A 22852-nucleotide genomic window follows, 5' to 3' on the forward strand; every position below is an offset into this window, starting at 1 on the left:
AAATTAAATTCTACAAGACATACCACCCCTGCTGATATGAGTTAGGACTTTTGAAAATCTGACTTTTTTGCCACTGAAAATGCTATATTTTGCTGCAGTTAACAGGAAAATAATTAGCATAATTTAAATTGCATCAAACGTGACAAAGGTGTACTCAGTGGCGGATCCAGGGGGGGGGGGGGGCGATAGGGGCGATCGCCCCCCCTAGCAGACACTTACTGCCGACGGCTGCACACTATGTGCAGGTCCGTCCAGCCGTGACAGGCAGGGACAGTGTGCTGCCCGGCTGCTCTGATTGTGTTAAAACACAATCCGAGCAGCCGGGCAGCACACTGTCCCTGCCTGTCACGGCTGGACGGACCTGCACATAGTGTGCAGCCGTCGGCAGCCTAAGATTTTAGAAAGAGGCGGGGCCTAAATTGCCCCCCCTAAAACGCCCCGGGTAGAGTACTTTTCTAGATCCGCCCCTGGGTGTACTTTATATGTGATGCACAGATAATGTCCTGAAGTTCAACTAATTTTCAAAAGGGAGTCCCATATTTATTTAACAGACACAGGGCAGAGGGTGTTTCTGCGCTGATTTTTGCCATAAACCATAGTGATTACATAGTTTAAATATCAACACTTAAATAAAGCACATATACTGCATTTACGAATCCATCACCAATAAGTGTACACTCTCCAGATATACAATTACCATCTTTGAATCCTTACTTGTAACATTTTATTTCATCTCTGTTTATAATTCTCTGAAAACCATTCAGGGAATTATATCCTCTTTAATAGGATTATTTTCCACCTCCAGGATATTCTAATTAAGGACATTCTAAGAAGAGGGGCTGAATCATGGAGATCCGTATGTAGAGTCATATGACAGGCTGTACAGTGCTGACGGCAGACTTACAGATAAACTGCTTTCTCAGTATGTCATACAGTATTTTCATACAGATTTCCTTTATGGTATTACATTTTGAATAGAAGTATTTTACAGCTGCCCTGGCCACCTCCTTGTTTAAGAGATTATTTGTTTTCCAGCTCAGCAGCTGGATTTAGAAACAGCTAGTATTAATCAGTAGGTGCTGAAGTTTTTCTTTATTATTCATCATTATCATCATCATCAACATTTATTTATAAGCAGATTCCGTAGCGCTTTACAATTGGGAACAAACATTAATAAGACAATACTGGGTAATACATACAGACAGAGAGGTAAGAGAACCCTGCTCGCAAGCTTACAATCTATTATTCTTTTGTCTTGTTGGTCTTTCCAATTCCTTGTCTCATTGATGCCTTTCTTCCCTGTCCTGACACAGGTGTGATGCCTCCAGACGAATATCACAGCGGTATTGATAACTCCGTCTATACAAATGCTCTGGCACAGATCAGGTGAGGACTGCTGAAAGCTTGACTAATACATTCAGATACAAATATATCAGATGTGCCTTTTATTTCTTTTATAGTGAAGACTAGATGTATCTTGTTTTCTGTGTTTGTTTCACTAGCACAGATTTCTCTCTAGAAACTTTAAAAAGAATATTTGACTTTCCACCGTGTTGTTCTTGCACAGTGGATATGACAGTCGGTACATCATGGATATTCCTATCTCGCCTGGCACTGGCTTTGGATTTTTTGGAAATTTTCTGCCCAATCTAGAAAGATTGTAATCAGACGCTATAGGTTAATCCAAGTTTACAGAACGGCTGAAATAAATAAAAAAATAATAATAATAATAAAAAAATTATTAAAACGTAGCTAAACCTGAGGTAAAGGCATTAAGAATGTGCGGCCCCAAAAGTGGAGAATTACTTATCCACAAAAATGCCAATACTAAGAATAAAGTAAGAGTAAAATGAAAGTGTGTTACTATGATATGTGTTACTCATATAAGATACTTTTTATAGTGGGTGTGTTTTTAAGAATGAGTTTTATTTAATACTATGTTTCTCTTGAAAATAAAAATTGTTTAATGTTAAACCTTATATCTGTTCTACAGATTTACGATAGCCGAGGTTTGGGATTTTGAGTGCTTCAATTCACTCTTCATTTGTTTTTAGAAAATTGACAAACTGTTTGCCCATAAGTTTCTTCCATGCAGCGCTCACAGGTCTCCCACCTACCTACTGAGCAAATGTATTAGGTTAAGAAATAAGAGATGTGGGTGTACAATATTGTAAACACTGCATGTCTACAGTCCAGAAATAGGAAATGGCAGCTAGGATACATATTCGGATTTACTGGTCTTTGCACCATGGCACTAAATACTTGTGGGAATTACACCAGCAGCTATTAAATGAGCGGGTGTTTGATGCTATTGAATTATTATGAATCAGACAACAGAGATGCAGACATTTTAAAGCGGTTAGTTTGTGGGGTCCTATACTACAGGAATGGACAATAAAACAGTTTTAGCATGCAGTTATTGAGTCTCCAGACAAAAAGTAGCATTACCTGGCCGAGTAACTCGGAATGCTGTTTTAAATAAAAGACTAACTGCAAGTCACAAAGAAAACCTCTAGGTGGCAGCAGATAATTATAGAAACGAAAATGACAGTAATTTGAATACATTGAAGTGAACCTACTAAAAAAATCATATTTTTGTTGGCATATAATTTTGTGTTATGAGTATTAGTATTAAACACATTTTTGAAAGGAGAACTATAACATACATACTATTTTATTTAAATTGCAAGCTCTTAGGGATACTGTCCTCTTTCCTCATGTGTCTTTTAACATTTTTTACTTTTTGTAAGCTTACACTTATTTGCATTTTGAACATTTGTATACCATTATTGATTTCCTTCTATTATGCCATTTTACTTTAGTGCATCTCATTTTTCTGTGACCCATAAAAATCCAATGTATATAATCTATGTTGATTTATTTTATTAGAAACATGCTAGTATAGTATTGATTAAATTTAGCGATTTGTTCTATTTCTCATTGTCACTAGTATGGGAATGGGGATGGATATAAGTATTAATCTAAAATACTTAACAAGAAGAGTATCTCAAACAAACACTGAATACAATGCAACAATGTGTAGACTTTTATATTGATTAGTCCTGCTAGATGGAAGTTGTTAAGAAGTGGAAGGCACTATTATCTTTTACAGGGTGGTGCCATTGTGTGCCCTGATATGTACAAGTGTGCCAAGATGGGCCAGGTGGCAGTGTCTACAGAGGAACAGAAGCTTACACATACTGATCGGACACTAGTTCATTTTCGGCACAAAATTACGTAAATTAATTGGTTGAGAAGGCTCATTTTTTTTAAATGAGATAAAGTGTTTGAGATTGGTCTGTTTAATGTAACCCCCTCCTCTCCCTATACAAGACAGGCAACTGGCAGCCATATTTTGCAACCTCTAAAGATAGTTTAAAACGAGATAATGATTTGTAGAAGGACACTTACAAAGTTTTAAACATGCATCTGATTGTCAGTTTTCTAACTTGATATTTAAAGAAGGAAAAAATATACCGTATATGTGGTATTGCGGCTTTAACTCACTTCACCTTCTTTCCTGTTCACTACAATAAAACTTGGCAGGGAATCAGGACTACTAGTGGTTTGACAATCGCTTTTCACTTCTTACAAGAAGCAATTTATTGTAGTGGTTTGCAAAACTTGTATACTAATGCCTCTTTTTTAATGTTTTATTTGAATTTTACTAGTCAAGTATAACATTTCTTTATTAACACAAATATATTGTGATATATTTAATTGTAAAGACATTTTATTTTAATAAGACATTTCAACCTCTCCCCAACTTCAGCATCCCAAGTTACTCGGTCCTCCTCTAGTTCTCTCTCCTCTCCCTGGTTGTAAAAAATAATAATAATTTAAAAACAAATTTCAGTAATCAGTCTTATACTGGATTTTTCTGTGATGTCCTGTCTGAACATATCTGAATACTACTACTTTTAAATTCTAGTTTTTTTTTCAACCGTTATACAAAGAACAAAAATTACAGAGTGGTACACTTCATCAGGGGGGGATTGGGGACTTTTGGCTTATGTCCTCTCCTTGTGCGGAGGGTCAATAAACAACCAACATAGGTGATGAGCGTTCTAAATGGAAGCCCTGCATATCTCTCAGGGTGCCAGTCCTGACTTGTAAAGACTAATTCCCTCCTACCTCTTTACCAGCTTTCTAAGCAGGTGATGTGTGTAGGTAAATGTTATGTGAACTATCATAATGGGTAAAAAAAACTAGACTTCAGTTCTTAAAGGTATGCTATTTTACCATTTAGTACTTAATTTACTTGTTTAACTATGTTATGGGTATCCACTTAATATCTACCTCAGCGTGGAAGAAGAAATACCTTGTGTTAGTGTCAGACTGGGGCATGAAGGGCCCACCAGGGGATAAGGGCCCATAAAATAGCCTGTGCATGTCGCTGCTTTGCATTGGTGCATCACTGAGAGGGTGGGGCTAGCCACTAGAGGGAGTGTGGCCAGCCTCCAGAGAGACAAAGCTAGCCACTAGAGGCAGCATTGATTATTTATTATTGCTATTAATCCATCAATATTGGTACTGTTAGATCTGAAATCTGGTCCAAGTTTGCCTGTGATGTCAAGTATACCTGGAAGCGCTTCAATCAGCTGGAGAGAATAGACACAGACCAAGTTCTGTATACAAGGAATATTCTCTGTTTATTGATATCAAGATACAAGTCTTTATAGCCTACTGAATATATGAATCCTACGTCATAAGCATACAATAGTCTATGGGATGCGCTGCGGATTAACTATCTCGCGTATTCCTGAGGGGTTTAACTTTCTCCCCCTTCTCAGGACAGATGTGTCAATTATTCTTTTCCCAAGGGGGGGCTGGAGGTTTATCTCCTATCTGCCATATCCAACGTCATGGGCACAGCTCCCACACTACAAGCTGAAAATGAAACCACCTATTGTTGACAAATCTTGCTACATTCTTACAGGAGTTCTCTATGTCAGCTTAACCCAGGGGCGGATCTAGAAATTTTTTCTACCCCGGGAGATATAGGGGTGGGGGAGGGGGGGGATTTAAGCCCCACCCCCTTTCTAACGTCTAAGGCTGCCAGCGGTATGTGCAGGTCCGTTCGGCAGTGATAATGTGCTGTCCCGCTGCTCTGATTGTGTTTAAAACACAATCAGAGCAGCCGGGCAGCACATTATCACTGCCGAACGGACCTGCACAGTGTGCAGCCGCCGGCAGCAAGCCCCTGCTAGGGGGGCGATCGCCTTCCCCCCTGGATCCGCCACTGGCTTAACCTCAAAGCTGTGGGCTTACATGTTGCAAAACTGCATTTGAGCTGAAAAATGAATAATCTCTTTTAGCAAATAATATATCTATGCAAGTTACAAAAATGGCTAAACAAAGGCTTCATGAGGCCTTAGCAAAAAATCATTATTAACAGTATTAATCAATTTAGTCTGGAGTTTGCTTATAAAACTCATATAAATCAAATTAGTCAGGAAGAAATTATGTCAATACATACAGGAGACTTCACGTTACATCCTTGAGGAGAAATGACCAAGTTGTATTGCAAATAAGACAAAGCAGGAATTATACATTTATGCAAAGTACTAGTGATATACAATACAATGAGAATCCTAATGACTGACATGCATCACAGAGAGCATCCTAGTGACATTCATACAGTACAGAGAACATCCTATTTACCGATTTACAATGCAGAGACCATCCTAGTTACCGCCATACGATGCAGAGAGCATTCAAGAGACGTCTATATAATACAGAGAGCATCCAAGTGATGCCCATAGAAAGCAATGACCAGTGCAAATCACATACTCAGCCTCTTATGTACAGTTACACCTATCTTACAGGAACGTGTGCCTGGAACTAGTTTTGAAAGATTGACAGATATTTATTAAGTGATTATCTTCAGCGAATTTGTAATTTTAAATATTGTTGATCTAGTTGCTGCACAATGATTAAATTGTGAGGCTCCCCAAGGGACCCACATAAGCCTGTCATGCCTAAGAAAACTTGTACCGTACTGGTGGCTGAGGTGCCCAAAGAAAGAATATTATAAATAAGTTTTTAAATCCTGCCCACTGTCTGTTGAGCCAACCACTGAAATACCCAGAACTTACCACTACTCCCTGGTACCATACCTCACCCACTGAAATCCTCTTTACCCAACACCACTTCCTGACTCCATACCTTACCCACAGAAATATCCTCTCCAAAATCTGACAAATATCAAAAGAAAATTGTATAACATTTTTATTCCTTAAATTAATATAATTGTTCTACCTCTAAATTCCATCACTACTATTGATTCCTCCTCCCTTTAGCTGTATTCCTCAGAGTTTTCCTTTTTGCTGTAGCTGCCTGGTTAGGTGGGAGGGGTGGGGTAATATTTATTGGGTAATGCGTAACATGAGCGTCAATCAAAACAACTGATTGTCTACCATGTGCAACAAGCTCTGTATCACACATTGCACCAGCTAACCTGTATTTTGGTCACTGTTCTTACCTGTTTCCCTATTGTTTATATTGTAACATATTCTGATTATTTTTTTTTTTCTATCCCTTCCTTTGCTCAGTTTAAACTTTTCCATAGATCTGGCTATAGATTTACAACATCACGTCCCAGACACTTGGAAAGATGTAGCAAGCAAAATCAAAGTGCCCTTTGACCAAAAGATGAATTACCACCCTGAATATGATGGCTACAAAATAGGTAATTGTAACTTTATATAAGAAGTAAACATTAAAGTTGCTGATTCTAAATAAAATATTTCTTGTGGTTTGACCCTCTTTCTTATTGTCATTTGAATAGCTATTAAAATAAGGGACAGAGGGTGATACATTGTCCCAGGCTAAATTCAAATTAAAGCTTTATCTGGTTAAAAGGTCAGAAACACTTATTTTTAAATATGTCTGAACAATACCCAAATATGCCCATACATAAATTACATATGCCAAACACAAGGCTGGTTTTGTCTTTCTCAAACTTCAGCCTTCAAATGCTTTAAAATGCTTCAGTACACATGTAATATAAAGTTGAAGTCATAAGCTGGTGTATATGATCTACATTACAAAACCGTTGTAATTATAATTGCAGACATATAAAACAAGCTTTCCATACATGTAATCCCAGGAACAAGCTGTCTGAACACATTACCCTAGGAGCAAGCTGTCTGCGCACGGGCCAATCCTTCTGCTGTGCCCAAGCGCTGATCCTGGCCCTGTGGCGCTTGAAATCTCACCTGCTGGATTACTTGCAATCATTGCAATTAAAAAATAGTTGCACACACAGGCCAATAGCAGGCGTTTCCTGACCACATTTGGCGTCAGATAATCTGGCATCTGCCAATCATGGCATAGTCCTGTTTTGGGTCCACATGCAATGCTATATTGGGCCAGTTGTGAACAGATGTGGATATCTTATTGGAAGAAAGCCTCTGGATCACTAATGTTGAAGGCGCTAATTAGTTTAAATTATATTTCTTTTTAGTATCCTTTTAGGGTTACTTATGAGTCCTCTGATTTTTTACAGGTGAAGAGGTGAAGCAGGCAGATGTTGTGTTGCTTGGATACCCCGTTATGTATCCGATGACTCCCGAACAACGCAGAAATGATCTTGAAATCTACGAGCCACTAACAGATCCTGGTGGACCTGCCATGACATGGGTAACAGTTTACTCTCTGATGGCAACAGTTTACTCTATGATACTGATGACTTAATGAATATTCACAAATCTGGTTTATTTCTGAGTAATAGTAAACAACAATAACTAATAAGATGATTATAAATTGCTGCTGGAGACTACAGTAATCCCGCTTCTATATTGTCACGAGCCGCGGCGGTACGCCGCATCCTGGCGTGATCTAGCAGCCAGGCGTGTGCTCTAGTTTCTATGCTTTGTTATTATTCTTTGGGATTATCCTTGTGGCATAGATGTAGGAGGGTGTAGGGACATCCTACAACTCCAGGGGGAGCTCTCATATGATTTAAACTGGTTCATTTATATTTTTATACATGCTTCCTGGTTATATTATTACCTATGCTAGTTCTAGCTAGTAATTAATTAGCTGCCTCCTGAGGCTGAGTTTCAGCCCTGTCCTCCTCTATCCTGATTGGCTCTTAGTACTATTTAAGGCAGTGAGGTCTGAGCCTCACTGCCGGTTATAGCTTTTCTGCCCTAGTCTTGCTGACCTGCTCCTATTTGCTTCTCCGTGTCCTGTGGATACTCTGTTTGATTCCCTGTGTATGACCCCTGCTTGGATTATTGGACCCTGCCTGTTTAGCTCGTGACCCTGACACTTCTTGCCTCTACCTTGGACCTTGTTACCGTGCCTGTGACCCCGACCCACATTACACTTGGAGCTAAGTCCTGGGGGCATCCGAGTATTGTGAGTGCGTCAAGCTCTAAGGGAAAGGCGGCTGCTATAGGCGAAGATCTCTGTCATCTAGTTCTGTGGGTTGGTGATCAGGGCCAGCAGCCTTACATATATGCCCCTCACAGACTCACGCACACATGCAGATATGATTCAATAATGAATGTGATTTAAAAGGTTTCAAAAAACACATTTTTTAAGAATTAAGAATATACAGATTACTTTGAAGCATAATCCCCACATATATTTAAAGGGCACATAAAAATGTTAAATTAAATAAAACAACAATTAATGGGGAGGGTAAAGATCTAAACCAAATGCAATAAACATAGAATAATGGAATGGAATAAGGGCAATTCATGAGAACCCATGAACTGCATAAAGAAAATTGAGTTCAATATAGTAGAATATGTAATGTTTATTTAAATAATATTTTATGTCTATTGTGTTTTACCTGGATTATTCCTTATGAAATGGGTTGTAATAATTCTTAGCTTCCTGTCTGTGACTTTGCATTTGTTAGTATTTGTGATCTCTAGTGTGGGCTGTCCTAAGCCGTGATAGTCATTAAAACGAAGACGGAAATCCTGACACTGGTTACACCGATATGGTAATTCCCATGTATGGATGCAAAGCAAACACCCACCCCCTGTATAATGTTTTTTTCGAAGCCTTCTATATTACACTGCGGACAGATCCTCACATTGCCCCCTTAATAGCATGATTGGTACTGTCACCCTTACAAGTCACGGAATCCTCACTGTGTCACTATGTGCGTTTTGTGCAATTATTGTATGTCACTATTTTAACATGTCTAATTTGCTGATAGTCTAAAATGAGCTCATTCGTGATTACCATATCGGTGTGACTACTGTCAGCATTTCCGTGCTCACAATCACGTATCCCACACGTCATAAATGGCACCAATTCATATATAGAGCAAAAAACTAAAATTCATATACAGATGGCTGGAGTAAGGATGAGCGGACTCCTGAAATCCGAGCCCCCCCCCCCCCCCCCCCCCAAACAGTGCGGATCCGAGTCAGATCCGAGCACTGTCCGGGTATTCCCGCCGATTCCGAAACTTAAAACTAAGGGTGTGCACCGGGCACTTTTAGTGTTTTGGGTTTTGGGTTCTGATTAGCTTGAGGTTTTGGGTTCTGATTTGTTTTGCCAAAACACCCGATGAAAGGTTTTGGTTCTGATTTAGGGTTTTGGGTTCTGATTTATTTTTAAAAAAGCATAAAAAGTGCTAAAACCTAGTTTTTGGTTTGTTTTTCACTCCTACGCTATTATTAACCTCAATAACATTCAGTAACAATCATTTCCACTAATTTCCAGTGTATTTGGAACACCTCACACTTCACAATATTGTTTTTAGTCCAAATCGTTGGACCGAGGTAGCTTTCTGGACTGCGTAGTGTAGTGGCCCCGGTACCCATTTTGTTACCGGGGCCACAATATAAAACCCTCAACTGGTCTGAATACCACTGCACAGATGGCGGACACCAGATGCACGTCCAACACCAACATTGCTGTTATTGACGCAGTTATCCGCTTTGCCATAGGATGACTAGTGTCGTACTTGGTGCTCATGGCAAACGATTGTTGAACGGTCAACTGTTTGGTGAAAGACATAGCGTTCTTGCGACTTCCCCTCTGGGAAGATGACCGACTACCAGCAGCAGCGGCAGTAGTAGGCGTACCGCTGCAGTATTCCTCAGATGAATCCCGTATAGAAGAGGACTCAGTCTGGCTGGTGACATGGCCTGCAGGACTAGATCTGATGGAGATCGTGGAGGAAGTTGACGAGGAGGGTGTTGGTGGTATGTATCCAACAGGACCAAGGGATTAAGGTGTCCCTGGACTGATGACTGTCCTAGCCCCAGTTCCTGAACTAACCACTGAACTATGAAGGTTATTCAGGTGAATAGGGGTGAGAGAACCAAAGGGGGAAGGGGGTGAGAGAGCCAAGGGGGAATGGGGTGTTGGGAGAGGGGTGAGAGAACCAAAGGGGAAGGGGGTGCTGGGAGAGCAGGTGAGAGCCAAAGGGGAAGGGGGTGCTGGGACAGGGGGTGAGAGAACCAAAGGGGGAAGGGGGTGAGAGAGCCAAGGGGGAATGGGGTGCTGGGAGAGGGGGTGAGAGAACCAAAGGGGAAGGGGGTGCTGGGAGAGGGGGTGAGAGAACCAAAGGGGGTAGGGGGTGCTGGGAGAGGTGGTGAGAGAGCCAGGGGGGAAGGGGGTATGGGAGAGGGGTGAGAGAGCCAGGGGGAAGGGGGTGCTGGGAGAGGGGTGAGAGAGCCAGGGGGTAGGGGTTGCAGGGAGAGGGGTGAGAGAGCCAGTGGGGAAGAGGGTGCAGGGGGTTAAGTGAGAGGGACAAAGGAGAAGGTGGTTCAGGGGCATAGGTTAAATAATGTGTAAAGGGAGAGACATCTTAAGAATGCTCCCGACTGCCTGCGTGAGCTGACAGCTGCAGATCCCTCATCGCCCAGCGCGCCCAGTAGGAGAACAGAACACAGAATGCCATTAAAAGTAAGTTCATATATTTTCTCGTGTGCAATGTGTTTTTAACCATCCTTTCTTGAACTGGGGGCACTACTGTGTATCCAATGACGTTTAAAACACTATGTATTGTTCATTATTGCGCTGTAATGTTTTTTGCATTTTTATCTGTACATAGATTTTTAATTAAGAGGAAAAACGCTGTTTGTCATAAATTTTATCTGTGATTGTGTCAATATATCTATTTTTGTTTGCATTGTAAATGGTGTATTAAGCTTCTCCTGGGACTCCCACTCTCAGTATCTGATATGTTGTACCAATTTGTATTTGTGAATGAGTTTTTGTCTGGGCACCACTAATGATTTGGGGGCACTACTATGGCATAATGTTATATGGGGGCACTATTGTGGCATAATATGATTTGGAGGCACTGTTGTGACATAATATGATTTGGGGGCACTACTCTGCCATAATATGATTTGTGGGCTCTACTGCATGGCCAAATATGAATTGAGGGTAATACTATTTGGCATAATATGACCTTGGGACACTATGATGTGGCATCATATGAACTTCTGCCAAAGGCAAGTCTTTCATTGTTGAATATGATGGGAGCCCAAAGAAGTTGCTGTATTGGGGCCCAAACTTCCTCTTGTCGGCCCTGCCTGTGAGTCAAGGGGGTAGTCCAGGTAAATAATCTGTTTCCTATCTAATCAAACTGATGGATCACATCCAATTATCTCACACCCACCTCCTCTATCCCCCTTAATTTATATACTGTGTTATTTAAAATGAATAGAAAAGACGCATATCCAATTACTGTAATAAAAAAAATATTTTTCTCTGACATTTTGCTGTAGATGGAAATACTTTTAATGCGGCCATGTGGGTTCAAATGATCATTAAATAGTTATGTTTTTTTTTTTTATATATATGTCAGGGGCGCACAGAGGATTTTTAAGGGGGGTTTTCCACTCCACCCCCCAAAAAAAAAAAGAGAGAAAGCTGCTGCGCATGTGCCTGCTCCGTTTCGGCAGCACTGTACTATACAGCAGCCGCAGCGCTGTCAAAGAAGCGTCCGCATTGGTTTCCTACAGTGGCGCCTGTATAATTGGTGGTATTACTGTAGTATGGGGTGGCGTGGTGGTGGCAATGTTGTAGTGTGTTTGGGGCTTAGTATTGTTAATAAGTAGGAGAGGGTATTGCTGTAATGTGGAGGGTCATGCTGGTTGCTGTAATGTGGGGATGTGATACCGGATGTTGTAATGTGGGAGGTGATGACGGATGTTGTAATGCGGGATGTGATACAGGATTCTGTAATGTGAGGGGGTGATACTGGATGCTGTAATGTGGGCGGTCATGCTGGATGCTGTATTGTGGGGGGTCATGCTGGACGCTGTAATGTGGGGGGTCATGCTGGGCGCTGTAATGTGGGGGGTGATGCTGGTTGCTGTAATGTGGGGGGTGATGCCGGATGCTGTAATGTGATGCCGGTTCCTGTAATGTGAGGGGTGATGCCGGTTGCTGTAATGTGGGGGGTGATGCCGGTTGCTGTAATGTGGGGGGTGATGCCAGTTGCTGCAATGTGGGGGGTGATTGATGTAGTATGAGTGTGTGTGGGGTTATTTATTGCTGTAATTTGGGTACTAATGTATTGTCATGGTATTTATTGATGTAATTGGGGTGCTAACAATGTAATGTTGAGGGTCATTAGAATAAATAAATACCCCACACACACACACACACACACACACACACACACACACACACACACTCATACTACATCATATTGTACAGCACCAGCAACGCGCACTGCGCCAGCATCAGTGTGCAACAATATAGTGCATGGAGCCCACAACACGTGGGCCTGTGTGCTTTAAATGCCAGGGCTGATTTTTAGTCCCAGTCCGGCCCTGAGCGACACTGTGGGTCATCCTTCCAGCATATGCAGAGGGTGTGCTGCAAATGGTGGATGGAGTCACCTCTTCCCGTACTGTGATGGGAAGGTCAGGCTTCGCAACCACCAACACCCTTGGACTCGCCTTGGGGATTTGTGATGTCATCTGTTTAGAAGGCAGAGTTATTTGCTGTGTTGTTGCTGACAGCATAACTCTTTTTTAAATTTTTTGGAGGGGGGGGGGAGGAGGAGGGCTTAGATCCTTGGGTGAAGCTGAACCACTAGTGCTGAACACGGGCCAGGGCCTAAGCCGTTCCTTGCCACTACGTGTCGCAAAGGGCATATTGGCAAGTTTACGTTTCTCCTCAGATGTTTTCAATTTTCTTTTTTTACTAATTGTAGTGAACTTTTGCTTTTTGGATTTTACATGCCCTCTACAAGGAGATTGGGCATCGGCCTTGGCAGACGACGTTGATGGCATTTCATCGTCTATGTCATGACTAGTGGCAGCAGCTTCAGCATTAGGAGGAAGTGGGTCTTGGTCTTTCCCTACTTTATCCCCCAAATTTTGGTACTCCATTATATGCAGCACACGTTGTATTACAGTACTATTTTTTAAATACTGCAAAAACAGTGAACAATTTTTAATAGATTGCAGTATTAATGTTAATGGACTGCAATAATTTTTTTTTGACTTTTTAGAATATTTTTTTTATATTTTTTCAAAAGGATTCTTGTCGAATTATAATTTTTTTGGAAGATTTTTTAATACTTTTAAATTAAAGATACACTTAGCAAAACAAAGCACAGGACAAAAGCACCGCTGGACTCAGCAAGGACAGAGCACTGGACTGATGCACCACTGGACTCCGCAAGGACAGAGCACTGGACTGATGCACCACTGGACTCAGCAAAGACACAGCACTGGACTGATGCACCACTGGACTCCGCAAGGACAGAGCACTGGACTGATGCACCACTGGACTCAGCAAGGACACAGCACTGGACTGAGTCACCACTGGACTCAGCAAGGACTTTTTTGATTTTTTTTTGCTGAGTCCAGTGGTGCATCAGTCCAGTGCTCTGTCTTTGCTGAGTCCAGTGGTGCTTTTGCCAGTGCTCTGTCCAGTTTTTTTGTTCACAAAGTCAACAAATAACACTTCAACGCTGTCTGTCTTTGACATACTTGATGGGATCTCAATGATGAATGCTCTGTACCATGGTCGTCAAAAACAAGAGGTAGTGACGCGTTTAAACTACACCCTCTATATGCTGCAGAGGATGTAGGAGCAGCCATATGTGCAGTGGAATTCAGACCAGTTGAGGGTGATATATTGTGGCCCCGGTACCAAATTGGGTACCGGGGCCACTACACTACGCAGTCCACATAGATGCGTATCAGATATTAAACTACATTCACTGTTGCTGCTGTACCCAAAAATAGGTACTGCAATTCCAAACTACGTTCACTGTTGCTGCTGTACCAAAAAATAGGTACTGCTATTTCAAAATACGTTCACTGTTGCTGCTGTACCAAAAAATCAAATATTGTACCTAAAATCAATATTGTGAGGTGTTCCGAATAGACTGGAAATTAGTGGAAATGATTGTTATTGAATGTTATTGAGGTTAATAATAGCGTAGGAGTGAAAAATAAACAAAAAACTTGATTTTAACCCTTTTTATGCTTTTTTAAAAATAAATCTGAACCCAAAACCCTAAATCAGAACCAAAACCTTTCGTCAGGTGTTTTGGCAAAACAAATCAGAACCCAAAACCTCAAGCTAATCAGAACCCAAAACACAAAACACTAAAAGTGGCCGGTGCACACCCTTAGGCTGGAGTGAGGTATGGCACAATAGCGACGCTGAATACATGTCGGCTACCAATTAGCCACGGTCACTTTTGGCTTGTGTTTCACGTTACTCATAAATTAACAACTTAATTACAAACTTAATCCAACATTAATCGATTAAAGACGTAGTAGTCTACAAATTGAGAACACAAGAAGCAAAATAATTCTATAGTGTCATGAAAATGTCTTGGGAAGGAGGTTTAATTCATCATAAAGTCCATTTATTAGTGGGGTATTCAATTGTTGCTCCGGGCGCCGCCGGAACGAGCGCGTTAAAACTATTACCGTTTATACGGTAATATTGTGCTTAATTACCGTTCATACGGTAATTTACTCGCTCAATTTCAGCTCGCTGCTCAGGGAGCTGCGAGCTGAAATTGAGCGAGTAATTACCGTATAAACGGTAATAGTTTTAACGCGCTCGTTCCGGCGGCGCCCGGAGCAACAATTGAATACCCCCCTTAGAGTCTTGCGTTATTTACTTCTGTGCGCATTTCAGGGTATTATGGTACATAAAACATTGGTTTTTTTTTTCTTGCACCTCAGAGCCTCATCATGGAACTTTTTGTGCTGAATTGACATGTAGGTTTTCTGACTTATGTTTTTTTTCTCAGAAATTTGAAGCACCATCCCTAAAATATATTAAATTACATTAAAATAATAATAATAAAAAAAGTAACGTGTGTTATTCAGGTTTGTATGTTATTTTCATCTTTAAATGATGAAGTTATTTTTCTTTCAGAGTATGTTCGCAGTTGGATATATGGAATTAAGAGAGATTAAAATTGCAGAACAGCTATTAAAGAAGTCCTTTGCAAATATTACAGAGCCTTTTAAGGTCAGATTTACAACAAAATGTTTTATAGTGTTTGCGTATATATCATAGCTCATCACCAGAGCTTCTCCAGCACTGCTTAACCAGTTTGATGGCCCGACCATGATTGCTGTACAATAGACTCCATTCTGAAAATAGCAGTTCGCATAACATTTGTGTTTTTGTCATTTTTTTTTCTAACTGGAATTAAAATATTTTTCACTATTACTAAAGTATTTTACGTTTTTTTTGGGTTTTTTTTTCAAATTGAATGGCGAACACTGCATTTAAGTTTGCTTTTTGACAATCATTGTTCACATTAATAAATGCCAAAATATTTAAAAATGATCTTGCACATCATCAAACCTGTTCGATGTTATGGTTCTCAAATTCTAGAAAAATTCCATCATAGTTTAGAAGAAAATCATCAAACTGGTTCAAGAATCAAAAAGAGACTGGTTTAAGCATCTCTACACAGCAGAATGAAGTTAAATATTTCACTTCTAAAACACAATGCTGTTTAATGTATCGTTATTTGCTTTGCTAGATAGTGTTGTAAATATCATCTGAATTTTGGTTGTATCTAAATAATAGTTCATACTTCCAGATATGGACTGAAAATGCTGATGGGTCTGGAGCTGTCAATTTCCTCACAGGAATGGGAGGATTTCTGCAGGCTGTACTTTTTGGTTATACTGGATTCAGGTGTGTATCTACAGGTATAATAATAAATAATAAAGATTATACAGCGCAGAAGAGAGGATACACACGGTGTAAAATTAATGTAATAATGTAAAAAAAAATTGTATATATCCAAGGGAATTACAAATATAAATAAATAATTTCCAATCTCGGATAAAATAATGTACAAATAAAATGACACTGACATAGCAATCCCCCACAAATTGGTATATAAACATAAATATAAAAAAAAGGAATAAAAATAATAATAAATCTTAATATTTCACATTTAATATTGATCAATTGTATTGTTCCAATGTGACCCTATAAGCTGAATCCTCTTTAAAAATGTATAAGTGTATTAGGACTGCTCAGGTCCAAAAAATAATGACAATCCACAATGATAGTGCCTCTCAATATAAAGCCAAGTCAAATTCTCTTATAGAGGCATCGCCCAATATTAAATCACGCATAAGATAATTAGCAGAACGCCAATAAATGATCTGATAAATGTCCAGGCTTGAAGGGAGTTTAGCAAACTTATTGCACTTTCAGTTTGCACTTGATAAACATCCAGCCAAATTTCTCCATCTCCGCTGCCACTGAGCCTGTAGATGGATTCCGATACACGGAGTGAGGTGGGAAACATTTAGTTATTTCGTTGTCCGGATAACATCAACAGATGATCACCATGACTATTAGCTCTGCATGTCTAATTCTTCTGGGCACTTGTGACTTGGGATATAGGCACTTCAGTGAGGATCCAAATAAGGCTTGACAGATCAATATCTGACTAAACTGGTGACGCGTTTCATCCACTCTTTGTGGAGTTTTTCAAAGCCATTAACACATTGGGTCATCACATCACTTCATCTGTGTCATGGCAAGTTATTTTTTTTTCATGTCGGGGTAGAAATTTCCATGTCAGTGTAGTCGCTGTTGGGATAGTCCGTATAGTCCCTTCTGCGCTGTATAATCTTTATTTTTGTGGTTTCTCTAATAAGGGAGAGTGACAATATCCCCAATACAGCGGTGTTTTATATATTCATTAACGTGTTGTGTTTATAGTTTTGTGTTCCAAAGCTAGCTTATAATGGACAACTGATTTCTAAAATGGAAAATTAAAAATCATCACAAGCATCAGAAGACACGTCCCTTATATCAAAGGTGTGTAGCCTATGGGTGAAGACTCCTGATTATCAAATGTGTAGCACATTATATTGGTACACACATTTTTGAGACTCCAGAACAATACCAACACAGACACTTAGAGTAGCAGCTCCAAAAATGCTGAGCAACACTGCCTTAGACATTGATTAAAATTCTAATATCAAAGCATTGCTTGACAATTATTGCCCTTCAAATTTTCACTGTCCATGCCCCAGGGTGTGAAATCTTCAGTTTGTTCAGAACATTTCTATTAGCTAGGAGACTACATATCTTTCACTCAGATTTCTGCACTGCCCCAGATCGGTAAATGAGTAAATAAGTGGGTGACCATTGTATCTCTTTTCAAGAACACAGTAGTCAGACTCAGTTGGTCCTTTTCTTACCCCATTCACTCATTTGCTCTGCCACTGACTTTATGAGTTATAAGGCACATACACATTGTTGTATGTAAAGCAGTAAAAATTAGTATCAAAAGTAATACCATTTAATGGCTGACTTAATAGATTTTAGTTGCACACTTTGAACACTACGAAGATCAGCTATTCTATAATATAGATTCTGTATTAATAAAATAGCTAAAAAGTAAAAATACTCCTTGAGGTTAGAAGGAAATATCTTCAGCGGAAACTGCATGTCTTCTAAGAAGGGACAGTAAGTTTTGGCCAAGTGCCTTTTCCTGCCTTGTCCACACAGCAGTTAAGTAAGCTGCATGTGTGTATATTGGTAATACAGTCTTTGCCAAACAATTACCATCTACAAGTCGTAACCCAACCTAACACAAACATATCAAGGAAAACTATCCAACCCTGACCGACTTCAATTTATGTTTATTTATAAATATGCATTATTATCAGTTTGGGCTTATAATAAGAAGGTTTTGGTTTTTTTTTTTTTTCACACAGAGTCACTAATAAAAGCCTGGAATTTGACCCAACTTTCTCTGATGACTTCACCAAACTACTTATTACTGGGGTTTGTTATCTCGGTAATAAACTTAATTTCACTTTCACCAAAGACATCACAACGGTGGAGTTGACTTCAATACTTGGGTCCCGAAGTTATGCACTAGTTATTTCACTTGGACAATTAACACCCTATTTACCATTATATGTTGGTAAGTCACTAGCTATGAATAACCTCCTCTCATAATCCTTGATTTAGGAATTGTTGTAGTGTAGCATTATGTTAACACTGTAAATCTATTTGTTTAAAAAAAAATTATACATATATATGAACTATGTACTTTTTAACAATCATTATTGATTAACATAGAATTCTAGATCAATTTTAATCCTTTTTTATATTTTGTGTTTTCATAGGTCAGAAAGTGTCATTTCCAACCAAAGCAGGCCGGGTCCAACCAAAAACTTCCTGTTATCCACTTTGATTTTAGTACTTACTTCTCTAAAACTAAATTTTTATTTTCAAAACTTTTAGTCGCTGCTCTGTCAATGTAGAGAGTACAGAAATGTGCATCCAAAGTATAGGAAGAAATCCATTGTGTAACAGCTCTGCAAACCCATGCAGTTTGGTTCATGTGTAGAAATTGAAGAATGGGGCATTAACAAAGAGGATTTTCCAATGCTACACATTTGGCATAATAGTAAAACCAATGATTGATCACTGCTGCTTCCTACATGAAAGAGTAGACCTAATGTTGGTGTTAACATTCTGGGATGGGTATGAAGGTCGTATGCTGGGATGGGCATGAAAGTCATTTAAAAAAGGCATAAATTCCGCAACACAAACTATTTCAGTTTGTACAAAAAACATATTACTATTAATATAGCATCATTTTACTATGCAGTGCTGTACAGAGAATATTTAATCATTCACATTAGTTCCTGCCACATTGGCGCTTACAGTCTAAATTTGCTACCACAGAAACACACAGAATAGGGTTTTTTTTGTCAGCAGCCAGTTAATCTACCTGTATGTTTTTGGACTGTGGAAGGAAACCCACCCAAACACAATAATAATAAACAATCTCCGCACAGATAGGGCCCTGGTGGAATTGAACCCATGGCACTACAAACAGACCCACTACCTGCAAAAAAAAGTGATCCTGCACACCAGAGCGCCACTGGAGGAAATGTCGTTCCTATCCTGATTTCCACCTCTATAAATTCACCCTTTCATGTTACAGCACTGTCCTTTAGATTGCCATACAAACATTGTTCAAATCTCTGCTATCTACTCAGTCTTCTAACCCACATCGCCTCTTGCCACCTTCAACTCACTTCTCTGACCACCTGCACCTTCTCCCCCTCTCTCCCTCATAGCTTATGATTTTGCCATCTACATCAAAGACAAAATTGCCACCATTTAAGAAGATATTTCCCTAATGCCAAATTTCACATACTCCACCTACTCTACCCACCTTCACCTACACTCCCCAATCCACCCTTAATTAATTTGCTCCCGTAGTTGAAGATGAAGTCTCAGCACTCATCTCATCGTCTCACCCTACAACCTGTCCCTTCGATCCTATTCCCTCCCAACTTATCTACTCCCTCTCCTCTACTGCATGTCCACCTCTTGCTTAGCTCTTCAACCTGTCTCTCTCCACTGGTACATTTCCATCCTTCTTTAAACATACGCTCATATAAACATAGAATTTGACAGCAGATAAGAACCACTTGGCCCATCTCACCAATTTTAAAGAAACTATCTCTCGTTCCTACTACTCTTCTCCCCTTTGCTTCCAAACTACTTGAGTGATTATTGTACAAACACCTATCTCACTTTCTCTTCTTTCACTCCATTCTCAACTCTCTGCAATCAGACTTCTGCCCTCACCGTTCCATTGAAACTGCTCTCACAATAGTGATCAATGATCAACTAACTGCACAGTCTAAGGGTCATTTCTCCATATTCATTCTCTTGGATCTCTCTGCTGCTTTTGACACTGGTGTTAACCCTCTTCACCTACATACCTCTCACTCCATTGGCTTTCATGACACAGTTCTTTCCTGGTTCACTTCCTACCTATCGAACCACTCCTTTAGTGTTTCTACTTGTAGCACAAACTCCACTCCCACTATCTGTTGTGGTCCCGCAAGGCTCTGTTCTTGGCCCTATACTTTTTTCATTGTACACCTCTTCTCTTGGGGCACTAATTTGCTCATTCGGCTTCCAGTACAACCTCTACGCTGATGACACCCAAATCTATATCTCTCCCCCTGACCTCTCTCCTTCTACTATATTGTGTAACCAACCGTCTTTCAGCTATATCCACATGGATGTCACAACACTACCTAAAGCTCAACATGTCCAAAACAGAGCTTATCATCTTCCCTCCTGCCAGAGTTACCATCTGCCCACAGAATCTCCCTCACTGTCAATAATACCACAATTTCCTCAGTCTCCCAAGTCCGCTGTCTTAGTGTCACACTTGACTCAGCCCTCTGCTTTATTCCTCACATCCAGACTCTATCCCAGTCCTATTGACTCCACCTTAAAAACATTGCCAGAATACAGCCTTTTCTTACTCAACATGCTATTAAAACTCTTATCCATTCTCTCATCATCTCCCGTCTTGACTCTTGCAACCTCCTGCTATCTGGCATTCCTGACACCCATATATCCGCACTTTAATCTATCTTAAATGATGCTGGAAGACTGATCTTCCTCTCTCACCGCTCCACATCTGCTTCACCACTTTGCAAACCCCTACACTTTCTCCCTATGTCCTCCAGAATCAAATTCAAAATACCCTTACCTACAAAGCCCTCAACAATACTACTCCTGCATACATCTAAAATCTCATACCCTTTACTATATTGTGTAACAAACTGTCTTTTTGCCATCTCCACATGGACGTCCCAACACTACCTAAAGCTCAGCATTTTCAAATCAGAGCTTATCATCTTCCATGCTGCCAGAGTCGCCACCTCCCCTTAAATCTCCCTCACTGTCAGTGACACTGCAATTTCCTCAGTCTCCCAAGCCCGCTGTTTGGTGTCACTCTTGACTAAACCCTTTGCTTTATTCATCACATACAGACTCACACCCAGTCCTTTTGCATCCACCATAAAAACATTGCCAGACTACGCCCTTTTCTTACTCAACAAGCTACAAAAACTTAACCATTCTCTCATTATTTCTAGTCTTCACTACTGAAAACTTCTGCTATCTGGCACTCCCAACACCCATGTAGCCACACTTCAATCCTGTCATGTTCTGCATCCTGCAGCTCCTGTCTGCCAGGTACCGTATATACCCGTGTATAAGCCGAGTTTTTCAGCACATTTTTGTATGCTGAAAAAGGCCCCCTCGGCTTATACACGGGTGAACTTACCTGGTGTCCGGTCCCTCAGTTGTTAAGTTCCGCAGTGGAACGCATGTGCGTTCCACTGACAGGAAGTTCGGCATTTGGAACGCAAACTTGTGTTCCAAATGCCGAACTTCCTGTTGGTGGAACGCACATGCGTTCCACTGCGGGGGAAGGAAAAGGCTGTAGCCAGAAACTCGGCTGTGGAGCTTTGCTCCCTAGAGACTCTAGGGCGCAGCGCAGTGCCTGCTTGAGATTTACTGTAGCTGTTCCCATCGCTGCCTTCCTTTTTCGTGGAACTCTGGAGCATGGAAGGCAGGCAACACCCCCAAGTCCCACGGAATCCACACTGAACCATAAGGATAGAGGATTTCCGTGGCACACCACATACTGGAGCGATGGCCTAACGCCACTCAATGCACCCTGAACCCCCTTACACCACCAAGGTAATTGTAACATCTTTCAACCATTTAAACATGTTAAAGCCTTTTCACCACAGTGTATAGGTGCGCTAAATACATTTTGGAAAGTCATAAATTGGTTAACAATCCATTACTTAGACGACAAGCAAACAACACACATGATATAAAAATGCATATAGAGATGTAAATTAAAAACATAATAATGAATAAATCTAAAAAAATTACCAGTAGCTGCTGCATTTCCCACCCTAGGCTTATACTCGGCTTATACTTATGGCTTTTACCATTTTTTGTGGTAAAATTAGGTACCTCGGCTTATATTCGGGTCGACTTATACTCGAGTATATACGGTACTTTGTTGGACCTTTGTATATATTTGTATCCTGCCTGTAGTACCACTGTCCACCTAAGGGGCCACTGTGGTACTTAGCAGGGCCATCTTTCCCATTGGGCACAATGGGCAGGTGCCCGGGGGCCCTGCAGCCCAGGGGGGCCCGTCGGAGGCGGCAAAAAAAACAACCTAAAAAAAAAAGGGGGTGATGACGTCACGACATCCATTGCGGAGCGCGACGGAGGAGGAGACCATGGAGGGAGCCGGATCGCCACCTGACCGCAAGGTAAGTATTTTCTTCTTTTTTTTCAGTTTTTTGGGTTTTTTTTGCTTGCCTCCGACGGGCCCCCCTGGGCTGCAGGGCCCATATATATAATCTTTTTTTTTTTTTTGTATATATAGGGGCCCCGGTGCACTGCTGTGCCCGGGGGCCCAAGATGTTCTTAAGAAGGCCCTGGTACTTAGACTGCTCTTACCTGACAAAGCTGCCTTGTTATTGCTGTAAGATTAAACATCTGCCTCTGGCCTATATAAGTCAGCCTGTCCCAAGCAACC

The 22852-nt window shown here is 40.6% G+C and overlaps 1 protein-coding gene across 2 annotated transcripts in view; it reads left to right on the plus strand.

Annotated features, from left to right (window-relative positions):
• Window positions 1–18894, plus strand: part of PGGHG (protein-glucosylgalactosylhydroxylysine glucosidase) — a 37083-nt gene extending 18189 nt beyond the window's left edge. For both annotated transcript variants that reach the window (XM_075188621.1, XM_075188620.1), the window contains exons 8-14: window positions 1314–1386; window positions 6555–6691; window positions 7511–7644; window positions 15349–15444; window positions 16028–16125; window positions 18174–18385; window positions 18591–18894. In XM_075188621.1, the coding sequence (XP_075044722.1) occupies window positions 1314–1386; window positions 6555–6691; window positions 7511–7644; window positions 15349–15444; window positions 16028–16125; window positions 18174–18385; window positions 18591–18658 (818 nt within the window). In that variant the 3' untranslated portion in view covers window positions 18659–18894. The remainder of the gene's footprint in view (window positions 1–1313; window positions 1387–6554; window positions 6692–7510; window positions 7645–15348; window positions 15445–16027; window positions 16126–18173; window positions 18386–18590) is intronic.
• The last annotated feature ends 3958 nt before the right edge of the window (window positions 18895–22852 follow it).

Source organism: Mixophyes fleayi, chromosome 10, assembly GCF_038048845.1.
Source record: "Mixophyes fleayi isolate aMixFle1 chromosome 10, aMixFle1.hap1, whole genome shotgun sequence".
In the NCBI taxonomy this organism is placed as follows: domain Eukaryota; kingdom Metazoa; phylum Chordata; class Amphibia; order Anura; family Limnodynastidae; genus Mixophyes; species Mixophyes fleayi.